This window comes from Eimeria acervulina, genomic scaffold (genome assembly GCF_000499425.1).
Source record: "Eimeria acervulina Houghton genomic scaffold, Eah_scaff189, whole genome shotgun sequence".
NCBI classification, from domain to species: Eukaryota; Apicomplexa; class Conoidasida; order Eucoccidiorida; family Eimeriidae; genus Eimeria; species Eimeria acervulina.
The window spans coordinates 2501-29503 of NW_013548843.1; the positions used below are offsets into that span (position 1 = coordinate 2501).

At 53.5% G+C, this 27003-nt stretch overlaps 2 protein-coding genes across 2 annotated transcripts; one reads left to right on the plus strand and one right to left on the minus strand.

Moving 5' to 3' along the window:
* Positions 1-4584: 4584 nt before the first annotated feature.
* EAH_00024200 (hypothetical protein, conserved) lies at positions 4585-7935 on the minus strand (the record flags this gene model as incomplete). Its single annotated transcript, XM_013393066.1, has 1 exon — positions 4585-7935. The coding sequence occupies one exon, from the start codon at positions 7933-7935 to the stop codon at positions 4585-4587; it is 3351 nt and encodes a 1116-aa protein (XP_013248520.1).
* A 1062-nt stretch (positions 7936-8997) lies between these two features.
* EAH_00024210 (phosphatidylinositol 3-and 4-kinase domain-containing protein, putative) lies at positions 8998-26102 on the plus strand (the record flags this gene model as incomplete). Its single annotated transcript, XM_013393067.1, has 21 exons — positions 8998-9069; positions 9225-12152; positions 12298-13169; positions 13460-13536; positions 13836-14059; positions 14253-14510; positions 14749-14940; positions 15087-15222; positions 15437-15642; positions 15920-16150; positions 16305-20194; positions 20373-21171; positions 21353-21397; positions 21656-21741; positions 22375-22444; positions 22659-22757; positions 23154-23264; positions 23665-24528; positions 24913-25121; positions 25578-25682; positions 25967-26102. 21 exons carry the CDS (start codon positions 8998-9000, stop codon positions 26100-26102), a joined length of 11610 nt encoding a protein of 3869 aa, XP_013248521.1.
* Positions 26103-27003: the final 901 nt, after the last annotated feature.

Sequence of the window (27003 nt, forward strand, 5' to 3'; positions counted from 1 at the left end):
AGCAGCAACAGCAGCAAAAACAGCAGCAACAGCAGCAGCAGCAGATTTAGAGTAAGAAGCAGAAAAAGCATAAGAAATATAAACAAAGAAATATATGTATGAGCAAGCACACCCGCATCTGCGCTAATATATATACATATATATGAATATAATATATATATGTTATATATATATATATATATTATACGCATGTATATATTATATATATATATCTACGTGTACATCCATACATATACACACACATGCATATTTATGCATTTATACATACATATAATATAGATATAAATACATTTGATATGCAAGTAAATATATATGATATAAATGCATTATATATATATATATATATATATAAAGATATACAACATATGTATAGACATGTAATAAATACAAACAAAAATAAATAATGTAGACAAAAATATATTAATAAATGCACGCAAATATATATATATATAAAATAAGCACATAATAATGCAACAATGCAAATAAATATATATAAACATATAAATATATATATATAAATATATATATATATACATATTTATATATATATAAATGTATATATATATACATATATATTAGAGAAATGCATATATAATGCATGCAAATGTGCAGATTTTTAGTGTTTTGTTTGTGATATACACCTGAAGATAATGCGAGACGACCCAGAAGAACTGCAGAGAGCGTTCAAGAGTAGTTGCAGGTGTAAGAGGATCTAAGAAGAAGTTAACAGAGCCGAAAAGTAAAGAAAGAGCAAACAAAACAAATAAAGAACACGAGTCTTTTCGTCTCTCCCACGTTGCTCGCAAACAAAACAAAGATAGCACTAAAAATAAAGAACTCAGCATATAAAAAACCTTCAATGCCTGCACACACACAGACACATCCAAATAAATAAATAAATAAATATAAATAAATATAAATAAATAAATATAAATGTATATATATTTTGTTTATTTCGCTGCTTTGTTCTGGTTAGACTTCTTTCGGCTTCGCTTTTGTATGCATTTAACTGCAGTTTGTCTTGCAGTTACGCATATACATATATATATATATATGTATATATATTGTATTTAACTAAATTTATATGTATATATATATATATGTATATATTATGTGCATATATATATATATGTATATACATATATATATATATATATTGTATTAAACTAAATTTATATATGTATATATATAATACATATATATATGTATATATTATATGCATATCTATATATATATGCATATATATATATGTGTACGTATATATACATATATATTTATTAATTTATATTAATTAATTAATTTATTTATATTTATTTATTTATGATGCTTACCTTGATCCAGTGGTTAGGATGTTGAGTAAAGAAGCTATCAAAATATCTAAACCAGTAGACGAGAAGAAAGAGTATTTGAGTTTTACAGCTGAGGCCTTTGAAGCCTCTGTTAGTGATGAGCAAATCAACAAGAATAACAAAGCTTGCACAATGAAAGAACTCTCCTAATGCTACCCAGACAGTTACAAGGGGTTCAAACACTTGCTGAAATATAAATAATATTGCTAAACCTATCAATGCGCTCCAACGTAATGTTGCATGCAGCATCTTCTACTCTAATTTTATATATACAATATTTAATTACTTCTCTTTTCTTTATTTTTATTTATTTACTTCTTTTGTTGCGCACGAAATTATGATATATATATATATATATATATATATATATAATGTTCGTTCCTATAATTATATATATTTACTGCATGCAACGCTGTGCTTTGCAGTATGCAGTATATAAGTTATATATATAATATATATAATGTTATATATAATATTATATATAATACTATATATAATATTATATATATATATATATATTTATTTAATATTAGTATATATTATGTATAATACGCAACAGACCCAAGAAGGAAGAGGTAGAGGGATTGAACGCAGCAACAACAGCAGACAAAGTCAAACAAAAACAAAAAAGTATCTAAGACCGGATGTGTGCAATTATAAATGTGAATGGGTTTGTTTCTCTGCTGCTGCTGCTGCTGCTGCTGCTGTTGCTGCTGCTGCTGCTGCTGCTGCTGTTGTTGTTGTTGTTGCGGCGGCGGCGGCGGCCTACATGTCTCCCAAGGTGGCTGCAAGAAGAAGGTTTGAAGAAAAGCAGAATAAAAGAAATAAATTTAGTGAAAACCCAACAATAACAGACGGCTCCGTTGTGCTGTTTCGCTGTACATACAGCTCAAGCTGCGTGCGGTGTAAAAGGGTGTATATGCAGCTTAAGGAGGTCTAAAGAAGAGTTTTTCTTCAGTTGAAGATAAATATAAATATATTTTATTATAAATATATTCACAAAACAGCATAAATGCATACAACTTTACACAAAGAATTTACAACATGCCGCTGGGGCTGTCGGTTGTTGTCTGCTGGAACACCCACTCTATCGGCATTTTTGTTTTTTATATATTTTTATTTTAAAACTCCGAAATAAATTCTTTTTCAATTTAATTACTTCAATTAAAACACTAATATCTACTAAACAATGCAAAGCAGATAGGTGTAGCTAGCCCCTGCTGCTGTTGCTGCTTCTGCTGCTGCTGCTGCTCTTAGCAGTGCTGCTGCAAACAGCAGCACAGGAGCAACAAGCGCTAATCTCTTTTGCTGCTGCAGCTTCTGTAGTTTATCGGCATGCGCTGACTGTTGTTCTCCTCAAGCAGAGTGCAGTAGCAGCAGCAGCAACTGCAGCAGCAGCAGCAACTGCGAGAATAACCATAAAGGCGTCTCGCGGGTTGTAAGTGCTGCTGCCACTAAAACTGCTGCAGCGCTGCTGCTGCTGCTGCAGCAGCAGCAGCAGAATGAGCGCATACAGATGGCAGCCAGGTAGATGAATGCAGATTAAAAGTCTGTTTACTGTACGTAGGTGAAGTTACACAGGGGAATATACCTGCGTATACACCCGAATCATTACTGCAGCAAATATATTTATTTATATAAATAGAGCAAAGAAGATAAGCTGCTGCACCAACAGCAGCAGCAGCAGCAGCAGCAGCACCGCACCAGCTGTTTCTGCTTCTATTTGCAGCAGCACTACAACACGCGATACGCTTCTTTGCTTCTTCTCGCAGTTGCTGCACTTGATGTATTTATTTATTTATTTATTTTAAATAAATAATATCAAACAATAAAAAACAAAAATAATTCATTACTACGAATTGTTTAATATATTTAAATACACCCCAGACCTTAATTTATACATTGACAGCTAAACGCATCACCATCTCTACTTCTCCATTTGCATGCATGCATGCATGCATGCATGCAAATCATGCGCATGCAAATCATGCATGCATGCATGCATATCATGCATGCAATTAGAGCTAGATATGTATGTATGTATGCATGCATGCATGCATGCAATTAAACTGAAGTACATGCATGCATGCATGCTTGCAATTAAAACTTAAGTACATGCATCCATGAATGCTTGCAATTAAAGCGAGGTGCATGCATGCATGCATGCATGCAGTAAAAGCGTGAAATGCATGCATGCATGCATGCATGCATCATAGATAGCGTCGCTGTCTTTAGACAGGCAAACGCTTTCTTTAAATTTATTTAAACTCTGTATTTGTGTATTAAGGAGGAGAGCCGCAAAACCAGCAGCTGGCGCATGCAGCAGCTGTTGGCAGCAGCTGCTGCTGTTGCTGCTGCTGAACAGGAGCAGCAACAGCAGCAACGGCAGCAGCATAAAGGTGAGAAAGCAGCAACTGCAGCAGCACAAACGGCTGCATTTAAATAAGAGAGAGACTTAAATATACATTTAACACAACATATATATTAAATATATTATGCATACAACAAATTATAAATATAAACATGCAGATAATAAACATTTACGCCAGCATTGCTGGCAATAGGGAGACAAAGACAGATAAACAAAACAACAAAAACAAAAAAAATGAGGGGAAACAAATGCAGCAGCAGCTGTTGCAGCAGCAGCAGCTGCTGCTGCTGAGCTTGGGTTCGGAGCAGCAGCTGCTACACCAAGCTATCTCTTAGCCAGCTCTTAGCTAGTTGCAGCTAGCTGGGAGTTGCTGCGTATCTGGTTCAGTCGAAGGGGTATATAGGCTGCCTGAACGGAGTCGTTGCAAACAGCTAGCTGCTGCCGCTAGCTGCAGCAGCTAGCTGCAGCAGCTAGCACGGTGTCTGTCTCTTTCCAGAGAGGCAGCCCTTTGAACGGCTAACTGCATGCAGCTGCTGCTGCCGCACGTGCCGCTGGCCATAGCTAGCTGCTGCTAGCTAGCCACAGCTAGCTGCGCAGCAGACCCCCCGATATTGGATGAAACGCGACTGTTGCTGCGCTGCTGCTGCTGCTGCTGGTGCTGCTGCTGCCGCAGAGGAGAGACAAGGGGCTGCAGCTGTCTGAACATCAGAGCGCGAAATAAAACGAAAAACAACAGCCCAAGTCTCTAACTTCTGTTAAAGTCCTGCTGTTGTTATTGCTGCTGCTGCTGCTGCTGCTGCTGTTGCTACAGCAGCATGTGCCACCGGGTGATTGGCGCTGCTCGCAGCAGCATTTGAAATCATCTTAGGGAGCAGCAGAACTGCTGCTGCGCATGCATGCAGAGGTATGCACGGTGGCTTGCAGCAGCACTTGCTGCAGCACCTGCTGCAGCACCTGACGTGCTGCTGCTTCGGGTGTACGTATATCGATGATGCCGCAGCAGGGGTAAAACCTCAACGATGCCTTCAGCGCTGGGACGTGGAGTTCTGCTGCTGGTGTTGGTGTTGCTGCTGCTGCTGTTGCTGCTGCTGTTGTTGTTGCTGCTGCTGCTGAGAGGCAGCAGACATGAGAAGGGCCTCCCTCTGATGCTGAAGCAGCAACATTAAGCTCAGCAGCAAACCCTTTCTGCTGCAGCAGCCGCTCAACTGCATGCATATTGGGCTGCCCAAACAAAAGTGTGGGGCAGCGGCAGTTAGGCGCAGCAGCAGCTGGAGCAACGACAGCAGCAGCAGCAGAAGCTGGAGCAGCAGCAGCAGCAGCAGCTGGAGCAGCAGCGGGCAGCAGCGTAGCTTTCCCGCCTTGGCAGTGCAGCAAACTCCCTTCTCCAACTGCAGCAACAAAAAGGCGCCGCTGCTGTGCTTTTTTCTCAGGAGCAGCAGCAGCAGCTGTTGCTGTTGTTGTTGCTGCTGCTGCTTCTTCTTCTGCTGCTGCTGCGGGGGCTTCGTATCCCTGCAGCTGAAGATCTTCTGCTGCCAGCTGCAGCAGCGAGAAGGACTTAGAGAGCAGCACAGCATCAGCAGCCGCTACCCTATTCTCTAGAGGCAGCACCGCTGTAGGGTGCATAATATAAAACGACTGCTGCTGCTGCTGCTGAGAACTGCTGCTGCTGCTGCTGCTGCTGCTGCTAGGGACAGTCCCTTGAAAGAAATAGGGCAGGGCAATGCGCGAAGAAGCAGCAGCGTGCTGCTGCAGCAGCAGCAGCACATCTTCAGCCGTCAATCGATAGTCTATCGGAATGGCTGCTAGCTGGATCGCCATGTCTCCTGCTTCCCAACCCTGCTGCTGCTGCTGCTGCTGCTGCTGCTGCTGCTGTAAGAAGGGGCTTACGAAGGACTCATCGTAGAGGAAGGGCCACAGCAGCAAGCCGCAAGCAGCTGCTCCCAGCTGTCTCGCTCGCGCTTCCAACACGCCTGCAAGAGCAACCGCGCTGCTGTCGCTGCTGCTGCTGCTGCTACTAGCAGCAGCAGCAGCAGCACGACCATGCTGACGCTGCTGGTAGCGCCGCAGCAGCACCTGGAGGTCCCGCGACAGCTGCTGCTTGAAAGCCGTTTGCTGCTGCAGTGGGGGAGGCCTGACGATGTCTCCTGCTGCAGCAAATGTGGGGTCCACCAGCAGCAGCAGCGCATTGCTGCTGCTGCGCCACTGCTGGAGCAGCTGTGCTGCAGCACCCACTCGCAGAGCAGCAGAAGCAGCCAGCACGACGCAGGGCCTCCTTAAAGGCGGCAGCTGCTGCAGCAGCTCAGCAGCAAACAGTCGGTGCATCTGCTGCAGCTCCGAGTATCCAAAGGGCGAGTCGCAGCAGAGATCTGCTGCTGCTGCTGCTGCTGCTGCGGCTGCCGTTTCCCCACGAACGTGCTGCTGCTGCTGCTGCTGCTTCTGCCGAGGCTGCACCCACTCCACTGCCTCATCTGCACAGCGCAGCAGCAGCGGCACATTGAAGCCTACGGTGTATATGCAGGTAGCAGCAGAAGAGGGCCGCTGCTGCAGCTCCCGCAGCAGCAACGGCAGCAAATCCAGCTGCTGCACGCCGCAAGGGTCAGCAGCAAGGAGCACGCTGCTGCCCTCAGCAAGTGCAGCAGAAATCACGCGCAGCAGCAGCTGCAGCCGCTGCTGAACAGACACCTCCCCGCGGGGCTTAGCATTGCCCTCTGTTTTGCTGCTGCTGCTGCTGCTGCTGCTGCTGCTATTGCTGCTGCTGCTGTTTGTATCGCTGGCAGCAGCAGAGGTACCAATTTTGCTGCTGCCTTCACTGTTGCCGGGCTCTGATTTGATGCTGTTGCTGCTGTTGCTGCTGCTGTTGCTGCTGCTGCTGTTGCTGCTGCTGTTGCTGCTGCTCGGAGGCGCGCGAAGCCGAGGGGGAAGGCATTCAAAGAAGACAACAGCATCAGCAACCGGCAAGCAGCTCCAGTCAGCCTCAAGTGGGCTCCGCTGAAACACCACACTGCTGCTGCTGCTGCTGCTGCTGCTGCTGCTGCTGCTGGGGCCCACAATAAAGATTTTGCTGCCGCAGGGGGTTTCTATCAGCCAGTTGGCGCCCCCTAAACAAAACCCGCTGCTGAAAGGAGTGACAGTGTACTCTTGGAATAAGCTAGTTGCTGCTGCTGCTGCTGCTGCTGGTGCTGCTGCTGCTGCTGCTGGTGCCGCTGCTACTGCAGTTGTTGTTGTAGCTGCTGCACACGGCAGCGCAGAAGCAGCTCGGAGCGAATGACGCTGCCCATAGCTGCACAGCTGCAGCAGAGCCTCGAGGTCTTTGAGGTTAGACGCCCTGTTGCTGCTGCCTTGCTGCAGCAGCAGCAGCAAATCATCATTGTTCTCCTCCAGCAGCAGAGTGCCGTCTTGCTGCTGCTCGGTCCCTGCTGCAGCGGGTGCGCTTCGGGCTGTTGCTGCCCTTGTCGTTGCTCCTCCTGTTGCTGCTGCTGCAGCAGCAGCAGCTGCTGCTGCTGCTGCAGGTCCCGCTGCAGCATCAGCTGGAGGCAGTACGCAACCCCCTTGCTCAGACCGCAAGAAGGAGATGCCTGTACATCCCAGCAAGGCCGCAGGCTTCGTGACAAGGATGAGTGGCAGCTGTTGTTGTTGCTGCTGCTGCTGCAGTTGCTGCAGCTGCTGCAGCAGCAAAGGCACCCCCAGCAGCCCTTGAGGGTTCGTAATAAGGATTGCATGAAGGGGTCTCCCGTTTAGCTGCTGCAGCAGCTGCTGCACCTGCAGCCGCAGCTGACAGCGTAGACGACCAGCAGATGCGCCAACTCCTGCTTCCGTTGCTGCTTCTGCTGCTGTTGCTGCTGTTGTTGTTGTTGCTGCTGCTGCTCCCGCTGCTGCAGGAAATGCAGCGCCTGCAGCAGCAGCAGCACCTGCTGCTGCTGCTGCAAGCGTCTGGTAGCCTAGGGGAGCTGAATGCAGCAAAGAGCGCAGCAGCAACGGGCAGTCGACTAATATGTTGAGGAGCCCCACCTCCAGCAGCAGACAAGTTGAGAGGTGGACATCTAATGCTGCTGCTGCTTTCCCTTTGCTGCTGCTGCTGCTGCTGCTGCTGCTGCTGCTACTCTCAGGGGAGCCAAAGAGGGTCGCTCGCACAGCAGCACAGCTGCTGTTGCTGCTGTAACAACAGCAAGAGCTGCTGCTGCTGCTGCTCGTGCTGCTGCTGCACCCCCCCACCATTATTGGTCCTCTTTACCCGGCCGGAAGAGCAGCAGCAGCTGCTGCTGCAGATGCTGTTTCGGGTGCTGCTTTTACGCAGCTCGAGTTGCAGGAGTTGCTGCTGCTCCTGCTGCTGCTGCTGCTGTTACTGTTGCTGTAACTTCGGTTTCTGTTGCTGCAGCTGCTGCTGCCTGAGGAGTTGCTGCTCCTTCCCGCTTCTGCGGTGCAGCTGCTGCTGTCCTTCCTAAAAGAATTGACATTGTTGAATCTTATTTCTGTTGCTGTTGCTGTTGTTGTTGCTGCTGCTGCTGCTGCTGTTGCTGCTGCTGCTGCTGCTGCGGGCCCCCGTCGGCGGCGGAGAGGAATCTCTCTCCTGGGGTGTATAGACGTTGCTGCTGCTGCCTTTACATCAATTGCTTTTAATTGTTACTAGCTGAAATAATTAAAATTAATATACGAGACCATCGAAAGGAGTGTTGAGGACTGCAGCTTTTGGGGTTGGTGGCTCCCCTTGCTAGTGGTGTTGCTGCTGCTGCTGCTGCAATTTGCTGCTGCTGTCGATCTTTCAGCGCCAAAGGCAGCACTTCCGTAGCAAAAACAAAGTGGGGGCTCATTGGGTGAAGGAACCTAACGCAGGCCTTGCTGCTGCTGCTGCTGCTGCTGCTGCTGCTGCTGTTGCTGCTGCTATTGCTGCTTGCCATAGTGAGCCAGCAGCAGCACCGCGCGTGAAGCAGCAGAAGAGCCGCTACAGACACGCCTACACAGACAAGAACCGCAGCAGCAGACCAACAACAGCAGGAGGGGCCGCAGCAGCAGCAGCTGCTGCTGCTGCTGCGGTCTTTCCCCCGTTGCTGTTCTGCTGCACTCCTCAGTCTATAACTGAGAGAAAGTGGATGCTGCAGCTTAGGGGGCCTCTTCCTTGCTGCAGTAGCAGCAGGGCAGCAGCAGCTGATGTTGCTGGGATCGCCGCGGCAACTGCAGCAGCAGCAGCGGCGGCGGCAGGACCCATGAAGGGGTAGCAGCAGCGGCAATAACAGCGGCAGCAGCAGCAACAGCAGCCCCACCCGCAGCAGCAACAGCAAGATGGCTGAGTGCGAGCTGCTGCAGGGTATTGCTGCGGAGGCGGTTAGCTGCTGCATCCGAGACGATGGAGAGGTAATTTCGCTGCGTGTACACCCGAATCGGCGTTGCTTTTGCTGCTGCTGCTGCTGTTGCTGCTGCTGCTGTTGCTGCTGCTGTTACTGCTGGTGCTGCTTGACTTGCATCCATTGCATCACCAGGCAGTTTGCTGTCTGCTTGTGCTGCTGCAGCTCCGCAGCGGTGGCGCTGCCGCTCTAAGCGATTTGCTGCAGACTGTGGGGCCGCTGCTGCTGCGTCGAGTGGCAGCAGAAGCAGAGCTGCTGCTGCAGGGGGGCTGCTTGCATGCAGCAGGAGCAGCAGCAGAGACAAGGGAAGAACAGCGGCTGCGGCGGCTGGTGGAGGTGCTGCTGCTACTGCAGCAGCAGCTGCCTCGGGTGTTGCAGCAGCGGCTCTGTTCCTTCATTGCGTTGCAGGTGTCTCCTGTTGGTCCGGTGTATAGACGAACTAGCAGCAGCAGCAGCAGCAACAACGGCAGCAGCAGCAGCCCCTTCACTTCTTCTGCTGTAAGGCCGTCTCCCTTCGTTGGCGGCAGCGCCTCCTTGCGACGCTCTGTTTCCTCTGGTGATGATGCAGCTTTCTCAGCCCCCTCAGCAGCAGCAGCTGCTGCAGCAGCAGCTGCTGCAGCAGCTGCTGCTGCTGCAGCGGCTGTGACCGTACGGAGGCCGCTGCGACGGACCCTCGCGTCGCTGCAGCAACCGCAGCAGCAGCAGCTGCTGCTGGTGAATGGCGCCCGCTGCAGCAGTCTGCATGCGCAGCAGCAACACGAAGCGACAGCTGCAGCAGCAGCTGAGGATCTGCAGGCGGCTGTCGCTCCTGCTGCAGCTCCTGCTGCTGCTCTAGTTGCAGCGCCTTCACCACCATCCCCAGCAGCAGCAGCAGCAGCAGATCCGCCGCAGCAGCGCGCGAACTTAGCGCAGAGGTTTCAGCAGGCGGGAGATGTCTTCTCCCCTCAGAGACTTGTAAGAAAAATTGGTTCGCTGCAGCAGCGGCAGCAGCTGCAGCAGCAGCAGCAGCAACTGCTGCTGCAGCGAGCACCTTCAGCTATCACCCACGGTCACGTGACTCTGCGGCGCAAGCACTTCCTCTCAAGCTGGATAGACACCGCAGCAGCAGCTGCTGCTGCTGCTGCTGTCTTGTCTCGCGCTGCCGCGCCTTCAGCTGTAGCAGCCCCACCCGGAGCAGCAGCAGCACAAGCAGCAGCAACAGCAAATACAGCGGCTGTTTCCTCCATAAAGTGTAGCAGAGAGAGCAGCATGCAGCAGCAGCAGCTGCTGCTGCTGACGTGGCTGCAACAGCTCTCTAACGCCTTCGCCCTCACCAGCAGCTCTGCTGTTGATCAACAGCAGCAGCAGCAGCAGCAAGACGGCTGTACTGCTACGGGGCTGCTGCGGCTCCAGCGGAAGCGGCTGCTGCCAGTGTGTTCACTGCTTGCGGTTGCTTCTGCTGCTGTGGGGTGTCTCCGCAGCGGCTTTCTTGCTGCCTGTGTGGCAGCACAGCAAACGCAGCAGCAACAGCAGCAGCAGCAGCAGAAGCTGCTGCCGCAGCTGCTGCAGGTGTTGCAGGGGCTGGCGGAGCATCTGGGGACCGATGGCCGCCCTCGATCGATTTCAACTTTGCTGCTGTCGCAGCTGCTGCTGCAGCGGCAGGTGCAGCAGCGCATGCAGCCGGTGCTGCTGCTGCTGCTCTGCGAACTCAGGGACGTAACACTCTTCTCCCTAGCAGAGGCAGCAGCAGCAGCAGCAGCAGGAGGAGCGACAGCTATGTTGTTGCCGCCACCAACAGCAGCTCCTCCTCATCCGACCTGTCCTATGCTGCAACATCCACTTCAGCAGCAGCAGCAGCAGCAGCAGCAGCAAACGGCGGACGAACTGCTGCTTGGTGCCAGGCAGCGGAAGCTGCAGCAGCTGCTGTTTGCTGTTGCACTCGAGGAGATGTGTCTCTGCACAACCGACAGCCGCAGCGAAGAGCCTTCAAGCCCTTCTTTGCTACAGCCAGCTGGTGCTGCCGCTGCTACAGGCGCGGCTGCTGCTGCTGCTGCTGCTGCTGCTGCTGCGGCTCCTGCAACTGCAGCAGCCCGCTGCAATGCAGACACTTGGTGGAGCTGCACCGTTATATCGCGCTGGCTGTTGCTGCTGCAGTTGCCTACTTGGAGAGCAGCAGCAGCAGGCTCAGGAGAAGACGAAGCAGCAGCAGCAGCAGCTGCAGCAGCTGCGGCGGCTGCAGATACACCTCAGCAGATCCTTGAGGTGTTTTACAGGAACATGCAGCAGCTGCAGCAAGGACTGGCGCCTCTGCGGAGGGCTCTGCCGCGCCCACCAAGCCTGCAGCAGCAGCTGCTGCAGCTATCCCCACGAGCGCAGCAGCAGATGCAGCTGCTGCACCTGTCGCAGCAGCAGCAGCAGCAACAGCAGCTGCTGCTGCACTGCATCGGCTTGCTGCTGCGCCACCGCATCCGCCGACTGGAGGCAGCTACTATTTTTCTCTTTGCCGTGAATCAGCAGAAGCAACACGAGCAGCAGCGGCAGCAGCAACAGCAGCAGCAGCTGCTGCTGCAGCCAGCAGTTCTGCTGCAGCAAGCGGAGAGCCTTCCGGCAAGACGGGGCTCACTGATGCTCCAGTGTGATTCTCTACTGCGGGAGTTTGCTGCTGAGTGCAGCAGCAGCAGCAGCAGCAGCAGCAACAGCACACACCCTTCGCCAGTGACGGACGACCTGCAGCAAGGAGATGTCTCCTCTATCTTTTTGCAGCAGCAAGGGGCTCGCTGCATAGCCCTCATGCTGCAGCTGCTGCACTCCCGACAGCAGCAGCATCAGCAGCAGCAGCTCCTGCTGCTGCTGCACGTAAAGCAACATCCCCACCGACAGCTCAGCAGCAGCAGCCTGGCGGCGTTCAATGCGTTTGCTGCTACAACATTTTCCTCCGATGTACGTGTTGCTGCTGCTAAGGCACACTCAGCAGCAGCAGCAACAGCAACAGCAGCAGCAGCACTGGCAGTGACACCAGCATCATTTGCAGCAGTAGCAGCAACACCACCAGCACCAGCACCATCAGCAGCAGCAGCAGCAGTAGCAGCAGCAGCAGCAGTAGCAGTAGCAGAAGTACAAGCGTGAGCATAATGGAGCGGGTTGACGGCACTCTAAAGCAGCTGCAGCAGATACCGCATATGTTGCTGCTGTTGCGGTGTTTGTTTCTGTTGCAGAAGGCAGCAACATTTGTGTGTCTGTGAGTGTGCATGTGCTTCAGTTGCTGCTGATGCATGCGCTGCCTCTCCCTGCGTTGCTCGCGCTGCTGGCCTCAGTCCTGCAGCACCTCATAGCAGCTTTTGCTTCAGCAGCAGCAGCAGCAGGGACACCGTCCTTGCGGCAGCGGCGGTCTATGGATGTGCAGTCCCCTGCTGCTGGTGCTGCTGCTGCTGCTGGTGCTCCTGACTTGCTCCCACAGCAACAGCGGCATGCGCAGCAGCGGATGGCCCTGCGTGCTGCAGCAACAGCAGCAGCAGCAACCGCGAGAGCGCTACAAAGCTGCTCATGTTGCTGTAGCAGCAGCTACAGCAGGAACAGCAGCAGCAGCAACAGCAGCAGCTTATCTATCCGGAATGTGGGCCTTGCTGCAGATTCGCTGCGAGTCGCAGCAGAAGAAGCAGCAGCGTCTCTTGCAAGCTCAGCAGCCGCAACTGCATCAGCAGCAACAGCAGCAGCAAATGCAGCAGCAGCACAATCCTGCGTCTGGGAGATGGCGGGATGCGCGCTAGCCAGAGGCATTGGCGCATGCTTTCTGCTGCTGCTGCTGCAGCAGGAACCTCTTGCCGTTGCCGAGTCTAGCAGCAGCAGCAGCCACAAGCTGCAGCAACTGATGTCTCGCAGGCAGCAGCAGCAGCTGCAGCAGAGGATGGACACTCCCTTCAGCGAATCAAGATCCTCAATATGGGGCGATCTTGCTGCTGCTGCTGCAGGGACACCAGTAACTCCAGCAGACAGGCGCGCAGCAGCGGCAGCAGCAGCAGCAGCAAGTGCAGCAATATGTTGCCGATGCCTTACTGCGCTAGCGGAGGCAGCAGCAGCGGCAGCGGCAGCAGGACGAACTCCGTGTTTGTTGCTGCGAGCCACTCTTACACAGTGAGTGGACGTTGCTGCTGTTGCTGCTGCTGTTGCTGCTGTTGCTGCTACTGTAGTTGCTTCTGCTGCTATTGCAGCTGCTGCTCTTTCTGTTTCTGCACCTGTTGCTTCTTCATAGTTCGTGCTGCAGTATCCTTTAGTTCCCTACCGGCTATTTGCTGCTGCAGTAGCTGTATGTATGGCAGCCAGTCGTTCACCCCGTGCTATTGCTGCTGGCCTTGATGCTGCTGCTGCTGCTGCTGCTGCTGCTGCTGTTGTTGTTGCTGCTGCTGCCTCTACTACTACCTCAGGCTTTTCTTTTCCGGCCTCAACTTGTCCTTGCGGATGCACTGGGGCCCCAAGGGCCACTACAAAACCTTCGCAGGGTGTCAGTCTCCAGCTGCTGCTTTGCTGCTGCTTTGCTGCTGCTGTTGCTGCTACTGGCTTTGCTGCTACTGCCTTTGCTGCTCCTGGAGCCCATTGCGCATAGCAGCAGCAAATGTAGTCGCAAGGAAGCAGCCAAAGTTGTCGGCAGTCCCGCTGCGCTGCTGCTGCTGCTGCTGCTTCTGACTTGCTGTGGCCATTGCTGCAGCTCTGGTGCTGGGTAGTGCGGCTTGTGCTGCTGTTGCTGGTGTTAGGTTTGATGCTGCTGCGTGTGCGATCTGCTGCTGTTTGCGCTGATTGCAGCAACTGCTGCTCTGCAGCTTCGGCATGAGCTGCTGCACTTGGGTCGCGCCCTCTTCCTATGCGGGCAGCGGCAGCAGCAGCAGCAGCAGCAACAACAGCAGCAACAACCACAACAGCAGCAACAGCAATGCCGTTTACATAACAGCGACTGCAGCAGAAGCAAAGCATGTTGCGCGCTGCACGCTCCATTTTTTTGTGCCCCGGTGGCCTCAGCAGCCGCTGATGTAAGATGATGGCCTGCTTGCTGCTGGTGCTGCTGCTGCTGCTGCTGCGGTTCTTGTTGTGGCTTGTGCTGTTGCTGCTGCTCCTGCGGTTGACTGCGTTGCTGCTGTTTCTCCGCCTGCTGACTGTGTTGCTGCTGCTGAGGCAGCAGAATCAGCAGCAGTGTGAGTTCTTTGCTTGTCTTGTTTGCTGCAGCTGTGGCTGCGGGTGGTAATAGAGGCGGGTATCGACTGTGGCTCTGTAGGCGAGAGGAAGCTTTCGCGTCAGCAGCAGCAGAAGCAGCAGCAGAAGGCGCAGCCGAAGCAGCAGCAGAGGCTCTCTCACCTGCAGCAGCAGCAACAGCATCAGCGCCACAGAGAAGTTCTCTGCGCGCTGCTGTACACCGCAAGCCAACTGACGGGCCCCACAATCGACAGCCACCTCTTCATGCCGTGCAGCAGTGAAGCTGCTCATGTACGTTCTGGTGTTTGTGCTGCTGCTGCAGAAACAGCAGCAGCAAACGCTGCTGCAGCAACAGCAGAGAAAGCTGCTGCAGGAGTAGCATTGGCTGCTGAAGCAACAGCAGCAGAAGCTGCTGCAGCAACGGCAGAAGCTGCTGCTCCTTCAGGTTCTTCAACTGACCTCTCAGGCACACCTGTTCGTGCGCCGCATGCACCTGCTGCTGCTGCTGCTGCTGCATTTGCTGCTGCAGGTTCACCTGCCTGGAGACGCGGCTGCGAGTTCGCTGCCCCGTCCTTGGCTGCTGCTGCTGCAGCAACAGCAGCAGCAACAGCTGAAACAGCGCGAAGGGCTACTACGAAACCACACGGAGAGGAAACTGCAGGAAGCTGCAGATGTCTGCTCCTTAGCAGCAACATTTGCTGCAGCGTCTCATAGAGCAGCGGTACTCTCGGTGTTGCTGCTGTTGCTGCTGCTGCTGCTGCTGCAGTTGTTGCTGATCACACTGCATGCGTTTGTATTCCTGCGTCTGCATCGAGTGCTGTTTTATCCGCTGCTGCTTCTGCTGCCTCTGCTGCTGCTGCGCTGCAGAGCGGCGGCAGCGCCTGCGAGGCCCTGCAATGTCTCCATGCCCTTGAAACCATCAGCAGCAGTAGCAGCAGCAGCAACAGCAGCAGCAGCGGCAGCGAGAGCAGCGCAGAGTCGGAGGCTATGAAGCGTTTGAAATGTGCGACCCTTAGATACTGCAGCACTTGCTGCAGCGCTTGCTGCAGCACTGACTGCAGCAATTGCTGCACTAGCGTAGCTGCAGCATGAGTTCTTCAAGGGGCAGCAGCGACGTTCAGTCTCGTCAGGTTCTGCTGCTGCTACTGGTTGTAATGCTGCTGCATGCGCTGCGGCTGCTTATGCTGCTGCTGCTGCTGCTTGTGCTGCTGCTGCAGGGAAGGCCTTAATCCTAGCTGTGGAGCGGTGGACAGAAAAATTTACTGACTGTCGTAGCAGCAGCAGCCCGACGACCAACACTAGGGGCGTGCGCTGCTGCTTCCGCGCGTTGTGCAGCAGCAGCTGCAACAGCAGCTGCTGCAGAAGCGGCAGCAGCAGCCGCGCTTCTTCTGCCTATACCCCAGAAGCCGCTGCAGTTGTAGACGTGAGCGCCACGACAGATCTGCTGCAGCAGCAGCAGCTGCTGCTGCTGCTGGTGCTGCAGTTGCTGCTTCTGTTGGTTGCCTGCTGTTCGCTTCTATGCCGCGTTGCTGCTGTCCTTCCTAAGCCCCCGAGTAGCACCAGCATCGTGCTGATGTAGCTGTCTCTGGATCAGCGAAGTGCTGTTTTGATGCTGCTGCAGCTGCTGTCGGCGCTATCGTTTCTGTAGTGGCTCTTGCTTTGTGGCTTGCTGCTTCTTCTGCGCGCATTGCTGTGTGTAGGGGGCAACAGCATTGCTGCTGCTGCTGCCGGCTGCTGTAAAGTCCAGTCCGCCTCAGCAGCAGCAGCGGTGGACATTTGGGTGCATGCAGCAGCAGCAGCAACAACAGCAACAGCTGCAGCGCGGTATGCGCCAACTGGCTCCAGCGGCAATCGTGTCGCTGCTGCAGCAGCTGCTTGATGCAGTTCCTGCTGCAGCCCAGAGCAGCAGATTCGTGTTGGCGTTGCTGCAGGTGCGCGTCTGCCTATGCTGCTGCTGCTATTGTTGCTGCTTCTGCGTCGTCCGCTGCTTTTGCTGCAGTTGCTTTTGTGTCTGTTACCGGCGCTGCTGCCGCTCTATCAGCTTCTGCAGCTGCACGCCGAGTTTTTGATTTTTGCTGCTTGTAGGTGCTTTCGCTGCTGTTTGCAAAAGAAGGACAGCAGCAGCAGCAGCAGCAGCAGGGGCAGCAGCAGCAGCCGGAGGAGCAACAAGACAGACAAGCAGATCAGGATCGGCGTCTAAGCTATCAGGAACAATATGCAACGCTGCTCAATTCGGTGCTTCAGCAGCTGCTGCAGCAGCTGCTGCAGCAGCTGCTGCACTCGTGGGCTCAAGAGGGAGCTGCGGGCCCGGCGCTTTGTTTGTTTGGTGCCCTGTTGCTTACCGACGTTAACCTGCCGCAGCAGCAACAGCAGCAGCAGCAACAACAGCAGCAGCAGCAGTATCAGCAGAAGCAACAACAGCAGCAACAACAGCAGCAGCAACAACAGAAGCAGAAGCAGCAGCAGCAGCAACAGCTGGAGCAGCAGGCGCAACCGGAAGGAATGCAGGCGATGGAGACTTATCTCTCACAGCAGCAAGTTCGGCTGCTGTCTCTTGAGCTGTTACTGCTGATCGTAGAGGCAGCAGCCGCAGCAAAACGACGCTCTGCGAATGCTGCGGACGGCACAGCTGCTGCTGCTGCTGCTGCTGCAGGCGGCTGGCGGCAGCTGCAACCCAATGTAGCGTTGCAGCTGCAGCGGCTGCAGCTGCAGCAGCTGCAGCAGCCCAATGCGCTGCAGTCCAAACCTCAAGCGCAGCAGCAGCAGGCCTTTAATGGTGTTGCTACTGCTGCACGTGCAACGCAGCAGCAACTGCTGCAGCGATGCTGGCAGCTGCTGCTGAGGGAGTCATTCAGCAGTTCTGGTAGGTGCTTTGAAGCTGCAGCAGCTGCTGCTGCTCCTCTGCTGCTGCAGGCGAAGCAGCCCCAGGTGTTTGCGTCTGCTCCTGCTGTCCTCAGTGCCACGCGACAGGTGCAGCAGTTGCATGTTCTGCTGCAGCAGCAGCAGCAGCTGGGTAGACCGGTGCAGCTGCATGCTAGTAGCGGAGACAACCTTCCTCCGGCGGCTGCTGCAGCTGCAACGTCTGTTGCTGCTGCTGCCTCGCAGCAGCAGCTGCTGGAGAGGCGTGATGAAACACAGCAGCAGCAGGAAGCGGCAGCAGCAGCACCTCCAGAAGCTGCCACTGACGCCAAGCTCATGATGGGCATAAACAAGGAGGCCTGGCGTCCCCGCACAGCAGCAGCAGGTCCGGCAGCTGCTGCTTCATTTGGAACGCCAGCTGCACTAGTGCTGCTAGCAGCGGAGCTGTGGGCATCGGCGCACCTCACACTGCAGCAGCAAGAGCAGCAGCAAGAGCAACGGCACGCGCAGCAGCTGCTGCGGCAAATGAGTCACAACAGCACTAGCAGCAGCCGCCGTAGCAGCTGCAACAGCACAGGCACTAAAGGGCTTGAATGTGACTGTGGAGAGCTGCAGCGGCGCTGCTTGGCTGCTGCAGCGACTGCTGCGACTGCGTTGAGAGACGGAACGTTTCTGCTGCTGCAGCAGCAGCAGCAGCAGCTGCAGCAGGTAATCACGCAAGGCTTGCCTTGGTCTGTAGCTTGGCTTTGGGCGGAGATGGTTGCTGCTGCACTTGCTGCAGTCCGTGCTGGTGCGCCAAAGCAGTTTTTGTTGGGGTCTTCCTGCTGCGCAGCAGCAAGCACAGCAGCAGCAGCAGCAGCAGCGAACGGATGGCCGTGGCTCCGAGCTTGTTGGGTGTCTGGAGCGGAGCAAGCGCTGCAGCAGCAACAAGATATGTGCGCCGAGGGAGAGTGTTTGTTGCTGCTGCTGCAGCAGCAAATCCCAGCAGCAGCAATGATTTCCACCTTTTCAAATGAAGCACTCGACAGCCCAACCGGCCCGTCTCCCGATTTGCTGCTGCGCATCCACAGCCAGACGCGTCCTGCTGCTTCTGCAGTGTACGGACCGCTGCTGTATATGCAGCAGCGGCGCGAGGAGCTGCTGCTGCGCATGGCGCAGCAGCTGGATCTACCTGGGCTGCTGCTGCACAAACAGCAGCTACTGCTGCTACAGCAACACAAACTCGTGCAGCAGGGCCACCTCGCCTCAGGAGGGAGACGAGCGTCGCTTGCTGCTCAGCTCCTGCTGCTGCAGCAGCAGCAGCAAATACTGCAGCAACAGCAAGGAACCTCCAGGCGCACATATGCAGCACTCCGGGGAAGTTTGGAGACACTTGCCACCCAGATGTGGGGCCGCTCTGCTGCTTCAGCAGCAGCAGCAGAGCGCGCAGAGGAAGAAGCTGCTGCAGCAGAAGATGTGGATGTATATGAGCTCCTAGACTCGCCGTCAGATGCGTGGTGCAGCAGAGAGAGCAGCAGCTGCTGCGGCGATTCGGCTGATGCAGCAGGAGCGACATTGTCTTTAGCTTTCTCTCACTTGCTGCTGTCAAAGTTTGCTGCTCGCAGCGGTGCTGCGATGTCTCCGCAGCTCGGCTTGGAGCAGCTGCAGCGCAGCAGCATCGTTGGGGGCCCTGCTGCTGCTGGACGGCTGGATAGCGCTTTGCTGCTCTTCACAGCCCTCCGCTGCTGCCTTACTGGGGCCTCTTGCTGCTGCTGCTGCTGCAGTGGGCAGCAGCAGCAGCAGGGACAGGAGTTTCACGAACGGCAAGGCACGCGTTGCTGCTTGCTGTTGGAGGACCGCACCAGGGTGCAGCAGCTGCTGCTGCAGTGCAACGGGACGTTTGCTGCGGAGCAGCAGGCGCTGCTACGAGGGAGAGGAGCGGTCTCTGCTGCTCATCTGCAGCAGCTGCTGGTGCTCCGGTGTACATACAGCGCAGTTTGCTGCTTCCTTGAACGAGCCGCTAAGGAAAGCTGGCTGCGGCCGTGTGAATGTGCTGATGTGAGAGCTGCTGCTGCTGCTGCTGCAGCTGCAACTGGATCATTATCAACTGGAAGCGGCAGCAGGAGCAGCAGCAGCAACAACAGCAGCAGCAGCAACGCGTGCTTCTGCTTCCCCAAGCAACGACTGGCAATGCTTGCTGACTCCATGGCCTTCGTCGCAGACATGCTAGAGCCTGCTGCACTTAGCAGCAGCAGCAGCAGCAGCAGCAGTTGTTCTTGCTCTGGTCGCAGTGCAGCTGCTCGTTGCGGCGCCATCTGCTCCAGAGTTCCCAAGGGGCATCGGTATATGCGCTGCAGCAGCTGCTGCAGCTGCTGCACCAGCAGCAGACGCCTCGTCCAGAAGGAGCAGCTACCACCGTCTCTTTCACTTCCCAGCAGCAATGCTAGCTTCTGCTGCAGCCGCGCAAACACTTGCGTTGTTAAGCAGGAAACACCTGCTGCTGCTGCGCTGCTGCGGCTGCTGCTTCTTGATGAGATCGAGCGCCTTGTGGCTGCGTTTTGCTACATTGTGCCCCAAAACCCAGCTGATGCAGCAGCAGCAGTAGAAGCAGCAGCGGCAGCAGCTGGAGCAGCAGCTGCTGCGGCGGAGGCAAGGGCAGTTGTAGCAGGCCAGGCAGGCGCCACCAGTAGCAGCAGCAGCAGCAGCAGCATCAACAGCAGCAGCAGCAGGCCCTGGGGAAGTGCCCGGGCGCACAGAATGCATGCTTTGGAGCTTGTAGCCTCTACAGCAGCAGAAGCGGCAGTCTCTGCTGCACAGGAAGTTCACTGGCCTGCTGCTGCAACGGCTCCGCATCCGGATTTGCAGCAGCTGCGGCGCTTGCTGCAGCAGCAGCCAGCCTCAGCAGCAGCCTCCCGACGCAGCAGCAACAAAGGCTTACCTTCGGAGAAACTGCAAAAGATGCTTAAAGAGCGGCCAAAGGACGCTAGCGAGCAGAATGCTGACGCTGCAGCAGCACCAGGGAGCAGTACAGTCGCAGCAGCAGCATCCGCAGCAAGTTTGCTGCTACACGCTCCACTCTCTCTTGTTGCTTCGGCGTCGATGCGGCTGCAAGCCTTTCCTATTTTTTCTGCTGCAACGTGAGCTGCAAGCGTGTGCTGTGCTTCCCCCAGCAGCCCGCGCCTTTGTTTTAGATGGCCGCCTGCAGGAGTAGCAGCAGCAGCGGCAGCAGCAGCAGCAGCAATCGTAGCGACCGAAGTAACTGCGGCAACTAAGTATCTCACCAACAGCTGCTTCCTTGCATGTGTTGTGCTGCAGGTGGGCCTGTCCTGCTGTTGCAGCAGCAACAGCGAACCCGGTGTTGGCAATAAGGGAGCTGCTGCTACTGCAGCAGCAAACCCCTGCAGAAGGGGCGTCCGCTCTGTGGCGTCTGCTGCTGCTGCTGCTACAGCAAGAGGTAATGGGCTGCTTACGCTCAGTACTTCCATCTTGCGGGTGCCTTCTCGGTGGAGCTGCTGCAGAGACACCGCAATTGGCTCAGCAACACAACCAGAAGCAGCAGCAGCAGCAAATGCGCCCTCTTCCCGCTTTGGGGATGGTCATTCACTGTCTCCTCTACTGCAGCAGTTCTTTGCCAGTCCACGGCTTGCTGCTGCTGCTGCAGCAGAGCACAGCAACAGCAGTGGCTGCAGCATGCTGCATCAGCAGCAGCAGCAGCAACAGCAGTTGCAGCAGCGGCAGCACCACCCGCAGCAGCAAGCGCCACACTGCAGAGATTACAGCTCCTGTAAGTGAAGTTGCGGCTGTTGGCCCCACTCAAATTCTGCGTGCGGCTGCTTGCCAGGTACTTTTGCTCAGCAGCAGCAGCAACAGCAGCAGCAGCAGCAGCATCCCAGTAACGCCGCAGCAGCACCTCTTTTCCTTCCTACAGCCGCAGCTGCTGCAGGCCCTTCGTGTCGACCCAGGGAGAGCTCTGGAAGGTGCTATCATTGCAGATTTCTGTAGGCAGCAGCAGCAGCAGCATCACCACCACCACCAAGAAGGCCGTCTTGGAAGCAGCAGCAGGTGTACATACCGCCAGCTGTCTTTAGTGATGCAGCTCGACTCTGCTGCCAATGTAAGAAATGCTGCATCTGTCTGTTTTCTTTGGACAATAGTGTTATTTGTTCTTTCTTTTGTTCCTTTTCTACTGTCTCCTCTCTCTGCTGTTGGTTGTCTCCTTCTTGAGTCGTTTGTGTCTATTGCCGATGCTTTCACTTCTGCTGCTGTTGCTGCTGCTGCTGATGCCGCGGTTGCAGCTCGAAGACAGTGATCCCCTTGCTGCCAAAGCCAAGCAACTGCGGGTAAGACCGTGTGGAAGATTTACGATTTGTGGTTTAGGGTTTTACGGTCTAGGGTTTAGGGTTTTAGGGTTTAGGGTTTAGGGCTGGCTGGGGTTTGCTTCCCGTCTTAATGGAGTTGCGGAAAGTCTTTTGCCTAGGCTTGCTTCGCCTCAGCTGCTGGTGCTGTTGGTGCTGATGCTGCTGCTGTTGCTGTTACTACTCTTACTACTGTTGCAACTACTATTACTACAGCTGCTGCTACTTCTGTTGCTGCTGCAGACTGAGCTGTTCCGGTTGATGAGCGCGGGGTCTAGGGACTTCTTAGACAGTCAAGAGCAATATTGGAAGGCAGTGATTGGTTTGAGGTAAAGGGCTTGCTGCTGCGCTGCTGCTGTGCTGCTGCTGCGCTGCTGCTGTGCTGCTGCTATTCGTCACCTGGGCGATGGGTTCTTAGTCCTAAGAACAGCACTGTTGAGTAATGAGGGCAGTAGGTCGCTCTGTCGACATAAATAAAAAGGGCTTCACCTTTTGCTGCAGCAGAAAGAGATAGAAGCATGCAGATATGCGTATATCTGCCATTTGTCTTGGCCTGTCTTTGTTGTTTTCTACTTCCTTGATTGCCAGTCTCTCTCTGTGTCTGTCTTCGTTGTCTTTCTATCTTGGCTGTCTTGTTTTTATTGTCCTTATCTCTATATTTGTTGCTTTTTCTCTCTGTATGCCAGTCTCTCTCTCTCTCTCTCTCTCTCTCTCTCTCTCTCTCTCTCTCTCTCTCTCTCTCTCTCTCGCTCGCTCTCGCTCTGTTTCTTATTGATGTTTGTTTTCGCGGGTGTCTGCTCGTCGTTCTCCTTTTTGGGAACTTACGAGGGTGCTTAGTTCTGAATCAGAACTCAGGGTTTAGGGTGTAGAGTTAAGTATCGAGGGTGTACGGTTTAGGGTTTAGGGTTTGGCGTTAAGGGTTTATGGTTTGGACGGTTGCTGCAAGGTGTTTGTTTGTACAGCGGACGTGCAGTGGTTCTTCCTCCTTCTGCGAGGAAGGCCTTCTTCGTGCAGCAGATAGCAGAGTTGCAGGTAAACCCTAAACCCTAAACCCTAAACCACAATGCAGTCTCCCTTTAGTGTAGTATTTGTTGCTCTTGTTATTTGCTCAAGTGCTTTGAAGGGCGTGTGTTTTGAACGCATTTGGGCGTGCATTATGTGTCTGCTGCTTCTGCTGCTGCTGCTGCTTCTGCTGCTGCTTCGGTTGCTGCTGCTGTGCTGCTGCTGCCTGTGTGTTTGTGCGTAGAGGGCATCTCCTTGCGAGGGCTTTTGGCTGCTCACGGAGGCCCTGAAGGTTCAACGGCCGTTGCCTGAGTCGGCGACAGCCATGCAATCTGCAGCAAAGGTAAGAACGCCTCCCAATCTCAATTATCTTTACTCTCTTTTCCTATCTTCTCGTTTTATCTTCAGACTCATTTGCTTCATTTGTGCATGCCATTCTTCTTGGTGTTCTCTTTCGCTCAACTTTGAGGCTCTTCGTTTTTTTCTTGTTTTGTTTTCTCTCGCCTTTGCTGCGTATTGCCTCTGTCTGTCTCCCTTGCGTTTTGCTGTCGCATTTCTAGAGCTTTGATGTCTGTAACGTTTTGTCTCCTTCCGCCTTTATATTTGTCTCAATATGTTTGTTTGCTGTTGTTTATCTCCTTGTCTGCCTCTCTACTCCTGTCTTTTTGCCATGGTTGTTTTCGAATGTTTGTTCCTTTGTTTATTTGTTTATCGTTTTTGATTTCTTTGTTTCCTTTAGGCCCCATTTCTGCTGTCTTTTGAGGCCGCTGAGGGCGGCAGAAACCCCTCATGCATCTTCAAGCTTCTGGATGACCTCCAGCAAGATGCCTTAGCTGTCCAGGCTATGCGTGTATGTCTGCTAGTAGTTCTTTGCTGCGTCTGCTGCTGTTAATTTGGTGCTGCTGCTGCTAAATTGCTGTTGCTGCTTCTTCGTCGCTGCTGCTACTGGCTCTGCTGCTGCTTTCAAGCTGCCCAGGCGTCCTTCTGGGGGACGTCTTAGCAGCCAGATTGGCATTGCTGCTGCTGCTACTGTGTTGTTCTTGCTGCTGTCTTGTCCGCTGCTAATGCTGCTGTTGCTGTTTTCGTGAAGCTGGATGGCTGCCCTGCTGCTGCCAGTTTCAACAGGATATTTGCCGTTGCTGTTGGCTTTACTGTGCGTTCCGGCCTTTGCGTCTCTGCTGCTGGGTGGCCTACTTATGCATACCTGGGTGTTGCATTTGCTGCTGCTGCTGCTGCTGCTGCTGCTGCAGATGTGCCTATCGGTCCTCGCTTCTGCAGGGGAGTCTTCGTGGCTGCGACCGTACGGCGTCACTGCTGTAATCCAGAGAGCAGAACCAGCACACCAGCAACAGCATCAGCAGCAACAGCAGCACCCGCACCAGCATCTGTATGACAGCAGCGACGATGGTCCTCTCGCAGGGTTTGCTAGCGCCTCGGCAGGAGCATCTGCAGTGGAATCCGCAGGAGCGGCAAGCAACAGCAGCAGCAGCAGCAGACAGCAGCTTCTTCCCACCGCTCCCCACGGGCTTCAGTCCGACTCGCCTCCTGCGGGTGAAGGCGTCTCAGGCTCTGCAGCAGCAGCAGCAGCAGCAGGAAGAGGGCGAAAGGCTGGCTGCCAGCTTGGCGGTGCAGTGTCTGTGGTTGAAAATGCCTTCAGCCGGCATCAAATAGGAAAGACATTTGGCTGCTCCCTTGTTGAATTCTTTGCGCTGACGTTCCCCAAAGAAGCCAGCAGCAGCACCAGCTGCAGCAGCAGACGCAGCAGCCTCCGAAACACGCACGCAATGCCGCAACCTGCAAATGGCGACACGCACTCTGCTGGTGCTGCTGCTGCTGCACCAGCAGCAGCAGCAGCAGGCCACAGATACTTAGGAGAGGGGAGGGCTTCTGGGCAGCAGCGATTCAGAGGAAGCAACGACAGCGACGTGGACGAGACGCAACAGGAGCAGCAGCAGCAACAAGTAGTGCAGCAGCGTGTGGGAACGCAGCAGCAGCAGCAGCAGCAAGATGAGGTGCTGCTAAGCGGGCGGCCTCACCGCATTTCCTTTGAAAGCGCCACACAGAATTTCGCTGACTCTTTAGCTGCTTATGCTGTCCTCAGCTACCTGCTGCAGGTACTTGATGGTGCTACCGCTGTCGTTAGTGCTGCTGCTGCTACCGGTGCTGCTGCTATTACCGATGCTGCTTCTGCTAACATCGCCGTCGGTGGTGCAACAAGTGCTGCTGCTGTTGAGTCTTTTCGTATAGGGCTATCTACTTAGAAGTATTGCTTTTTTCTGTTTTGTTAAGTCATACTAGTGCTGGTGTTGCTGCTGCTGAGTAGTGTAGGGGGTAGCACCACTGTGTTGGCTTTTTGTTATGTCACGCTGCAGCGGTTCATTCTTGTTGTAACGTGCTTGCTTGCCCTTTGTTTCGTGCTGCAGTTTGCAGCTGCTCTTTATTATGTTGCTGTTGTTTACAGTTGTTTCTATTGCTTATTGCTTGTTGAGTTGCTGCAGGTTAAAGACAGACACAACGGCAACGTGCTGCTATCGGTTCAATCGGGCCGTCTGCTGCACATTGACTTTGGGTTTATGTTGGCGTTGTCTCCCGGCGGGGACATGGCCTTTGAAAGAGCTCCATTTAAACTCACTGCTGAGATGTGTGCTCTTCTAGGCAAGGAACAGAGCCCACAGTTCCGCTCCTTTGTTAACAAATGCGTCAGAGGGTGAGTGCGCGAGCTTCCACGTAGATGCTGCTGCTGCTGCTGCAGCAGCAGCAGAAGCACCCGCAGCAGCAGCGAAAGCAGCACTGGTAGCGGATTTAGTAGCAGCAGTAGCAGCAACATGCGTTTGTGGTAACAGTATACTGAGCCAGAGAATGCCTCTGTCTCCACTGCAGGAGATGTCCGAATATAGTACTAGCTCTGCCGCAGTGTCACTACTTCTGCTCGTTTTTGTCCCATATCTTATGTGGCTGTAGCCTTCTCGTTCCCTATCCATCTCTCTGTTGCTGTTTGCTGGTTGTTTCTTCCTGCTGCAGCTTCTGTCTGTTTTTGTCTCCTGCATTTGCTTGTCCGTGTCAGTCTTCATTAGTCTGTCTCCGTTCTTGCAGCTCACCTCTGTATTTGTTGCATTTTCAACCTGTTGCTGCTGCTGCTGCTGTTGCTGTTGCTGCTGTTTAGGTTCCTTGTTCTACGGGAGAGGGCAGACGACTTCATATCGCTATTCGACGCGATGCAATTCTCTCGCATTGCTTGTTTCAAGCCCTTTGCTGTGGAGCACCTCAGGTGCGTCTGGGGTAAATGGTTTGGTAGTTTATACTGAGGGATTTGTCTCCAGTCTTCTTTGTGGCTGCAGCTCCAAACCCTGCAACACTAAACCACTTCTGTCTCTTCTTCTGTTTATGTGATTACATTTTAATTTTTAAATTCAAATATATTTGAAATCTCTACAAATGAAAAAATAGTCACTCAATAATTTTATAGAAAATGCAAATTTTTTTAACCCCATTCGCTTCACCGTGGGCTCAGGGCTTAGAGTTTAGGGTTTAGGGTTTTATGCTTGTGTGCAGGGCTCGGTTCCAGCTGCATTTGTCTCCTTTACAAGCGGCGGCGTTCATGGAGACGAAAATTTGGGAGGCGCTTCAGTCCCTCACCACGAGGGCATACGACCTCGTGCAGCATCTGCAGCAGGGCATTCAGCACTAGTTCTCCGCTGCTCCAGCTTTTGCTGCAGCGGTTGCACCTCAAGCTGCTGCAGCTCTCCAGCTGCAGCTGCTGCTGCGGGACATCCGAACAGCGCTTACTGCCACCATAGTCTAGTTGAATCCGCCGCAATGGGAGATGCAGCAGCGCGCCCAGCAGCAGCAGCAGTTGCTGCTGCTGCTTCTGCTGCTACTGCACAAATGCAGTCAATTTCTTCTGTCTCTTCCTTTTTCTCTCCTTGGCATCGGTTTGTGTGTTTGTTTTAAAGTTGATATTTTTGGCGTTTGCTAATTTTCAAACTAAGCGCATAGCCATCAATGGTGCAACTACGGTTGGCGTTGCTGCTGCTGCTGCCGCTGCTGCTGCTGCACTAATCGTCCCTTTCCCGCTGTTGTCACTGCTGCTGCATTATTAGTTGCCCGTTCATGATCCCTTGTTGGCATTCGCCCCACGATTCGCAGCAGCAACACAAGCACCAGCAGGATGTGTAGGGTAGTCCTTATACAACGTATCTTCCTCCCCCCAGGACTTTGGTTTCTTTGTCAAGGAGCGGTCTCCTTCTCTTCTCGATGCCTTCAAACGTTTGCGGCTGTTCGATGTGTACATGCAGCTTCTTTGCTGCTGCCTCCAATTTGTCTTTGTCTAAGTTGTAGTTGGGGTTCACGCGGGGCCCCTTAGGCGGGTCCATGTGGGGAATGTTCCTCTCGGGTTTTGCACCGGTTGCTTCTAACAGGCACTTCTCCACTTCCTGTTCAAAAACGTATACCAATCACGCGTTTCTACTCTTGCTGCCACTGCTGCCGCTACTTCTGCTGCTACTCCTGCTGTTACTTCTGGTACTAGTGATGCGGCTCGGTGGGGCCCCGGTTGCTACGTCTGCTGCAGCTTTGGCCTCATTGGGATA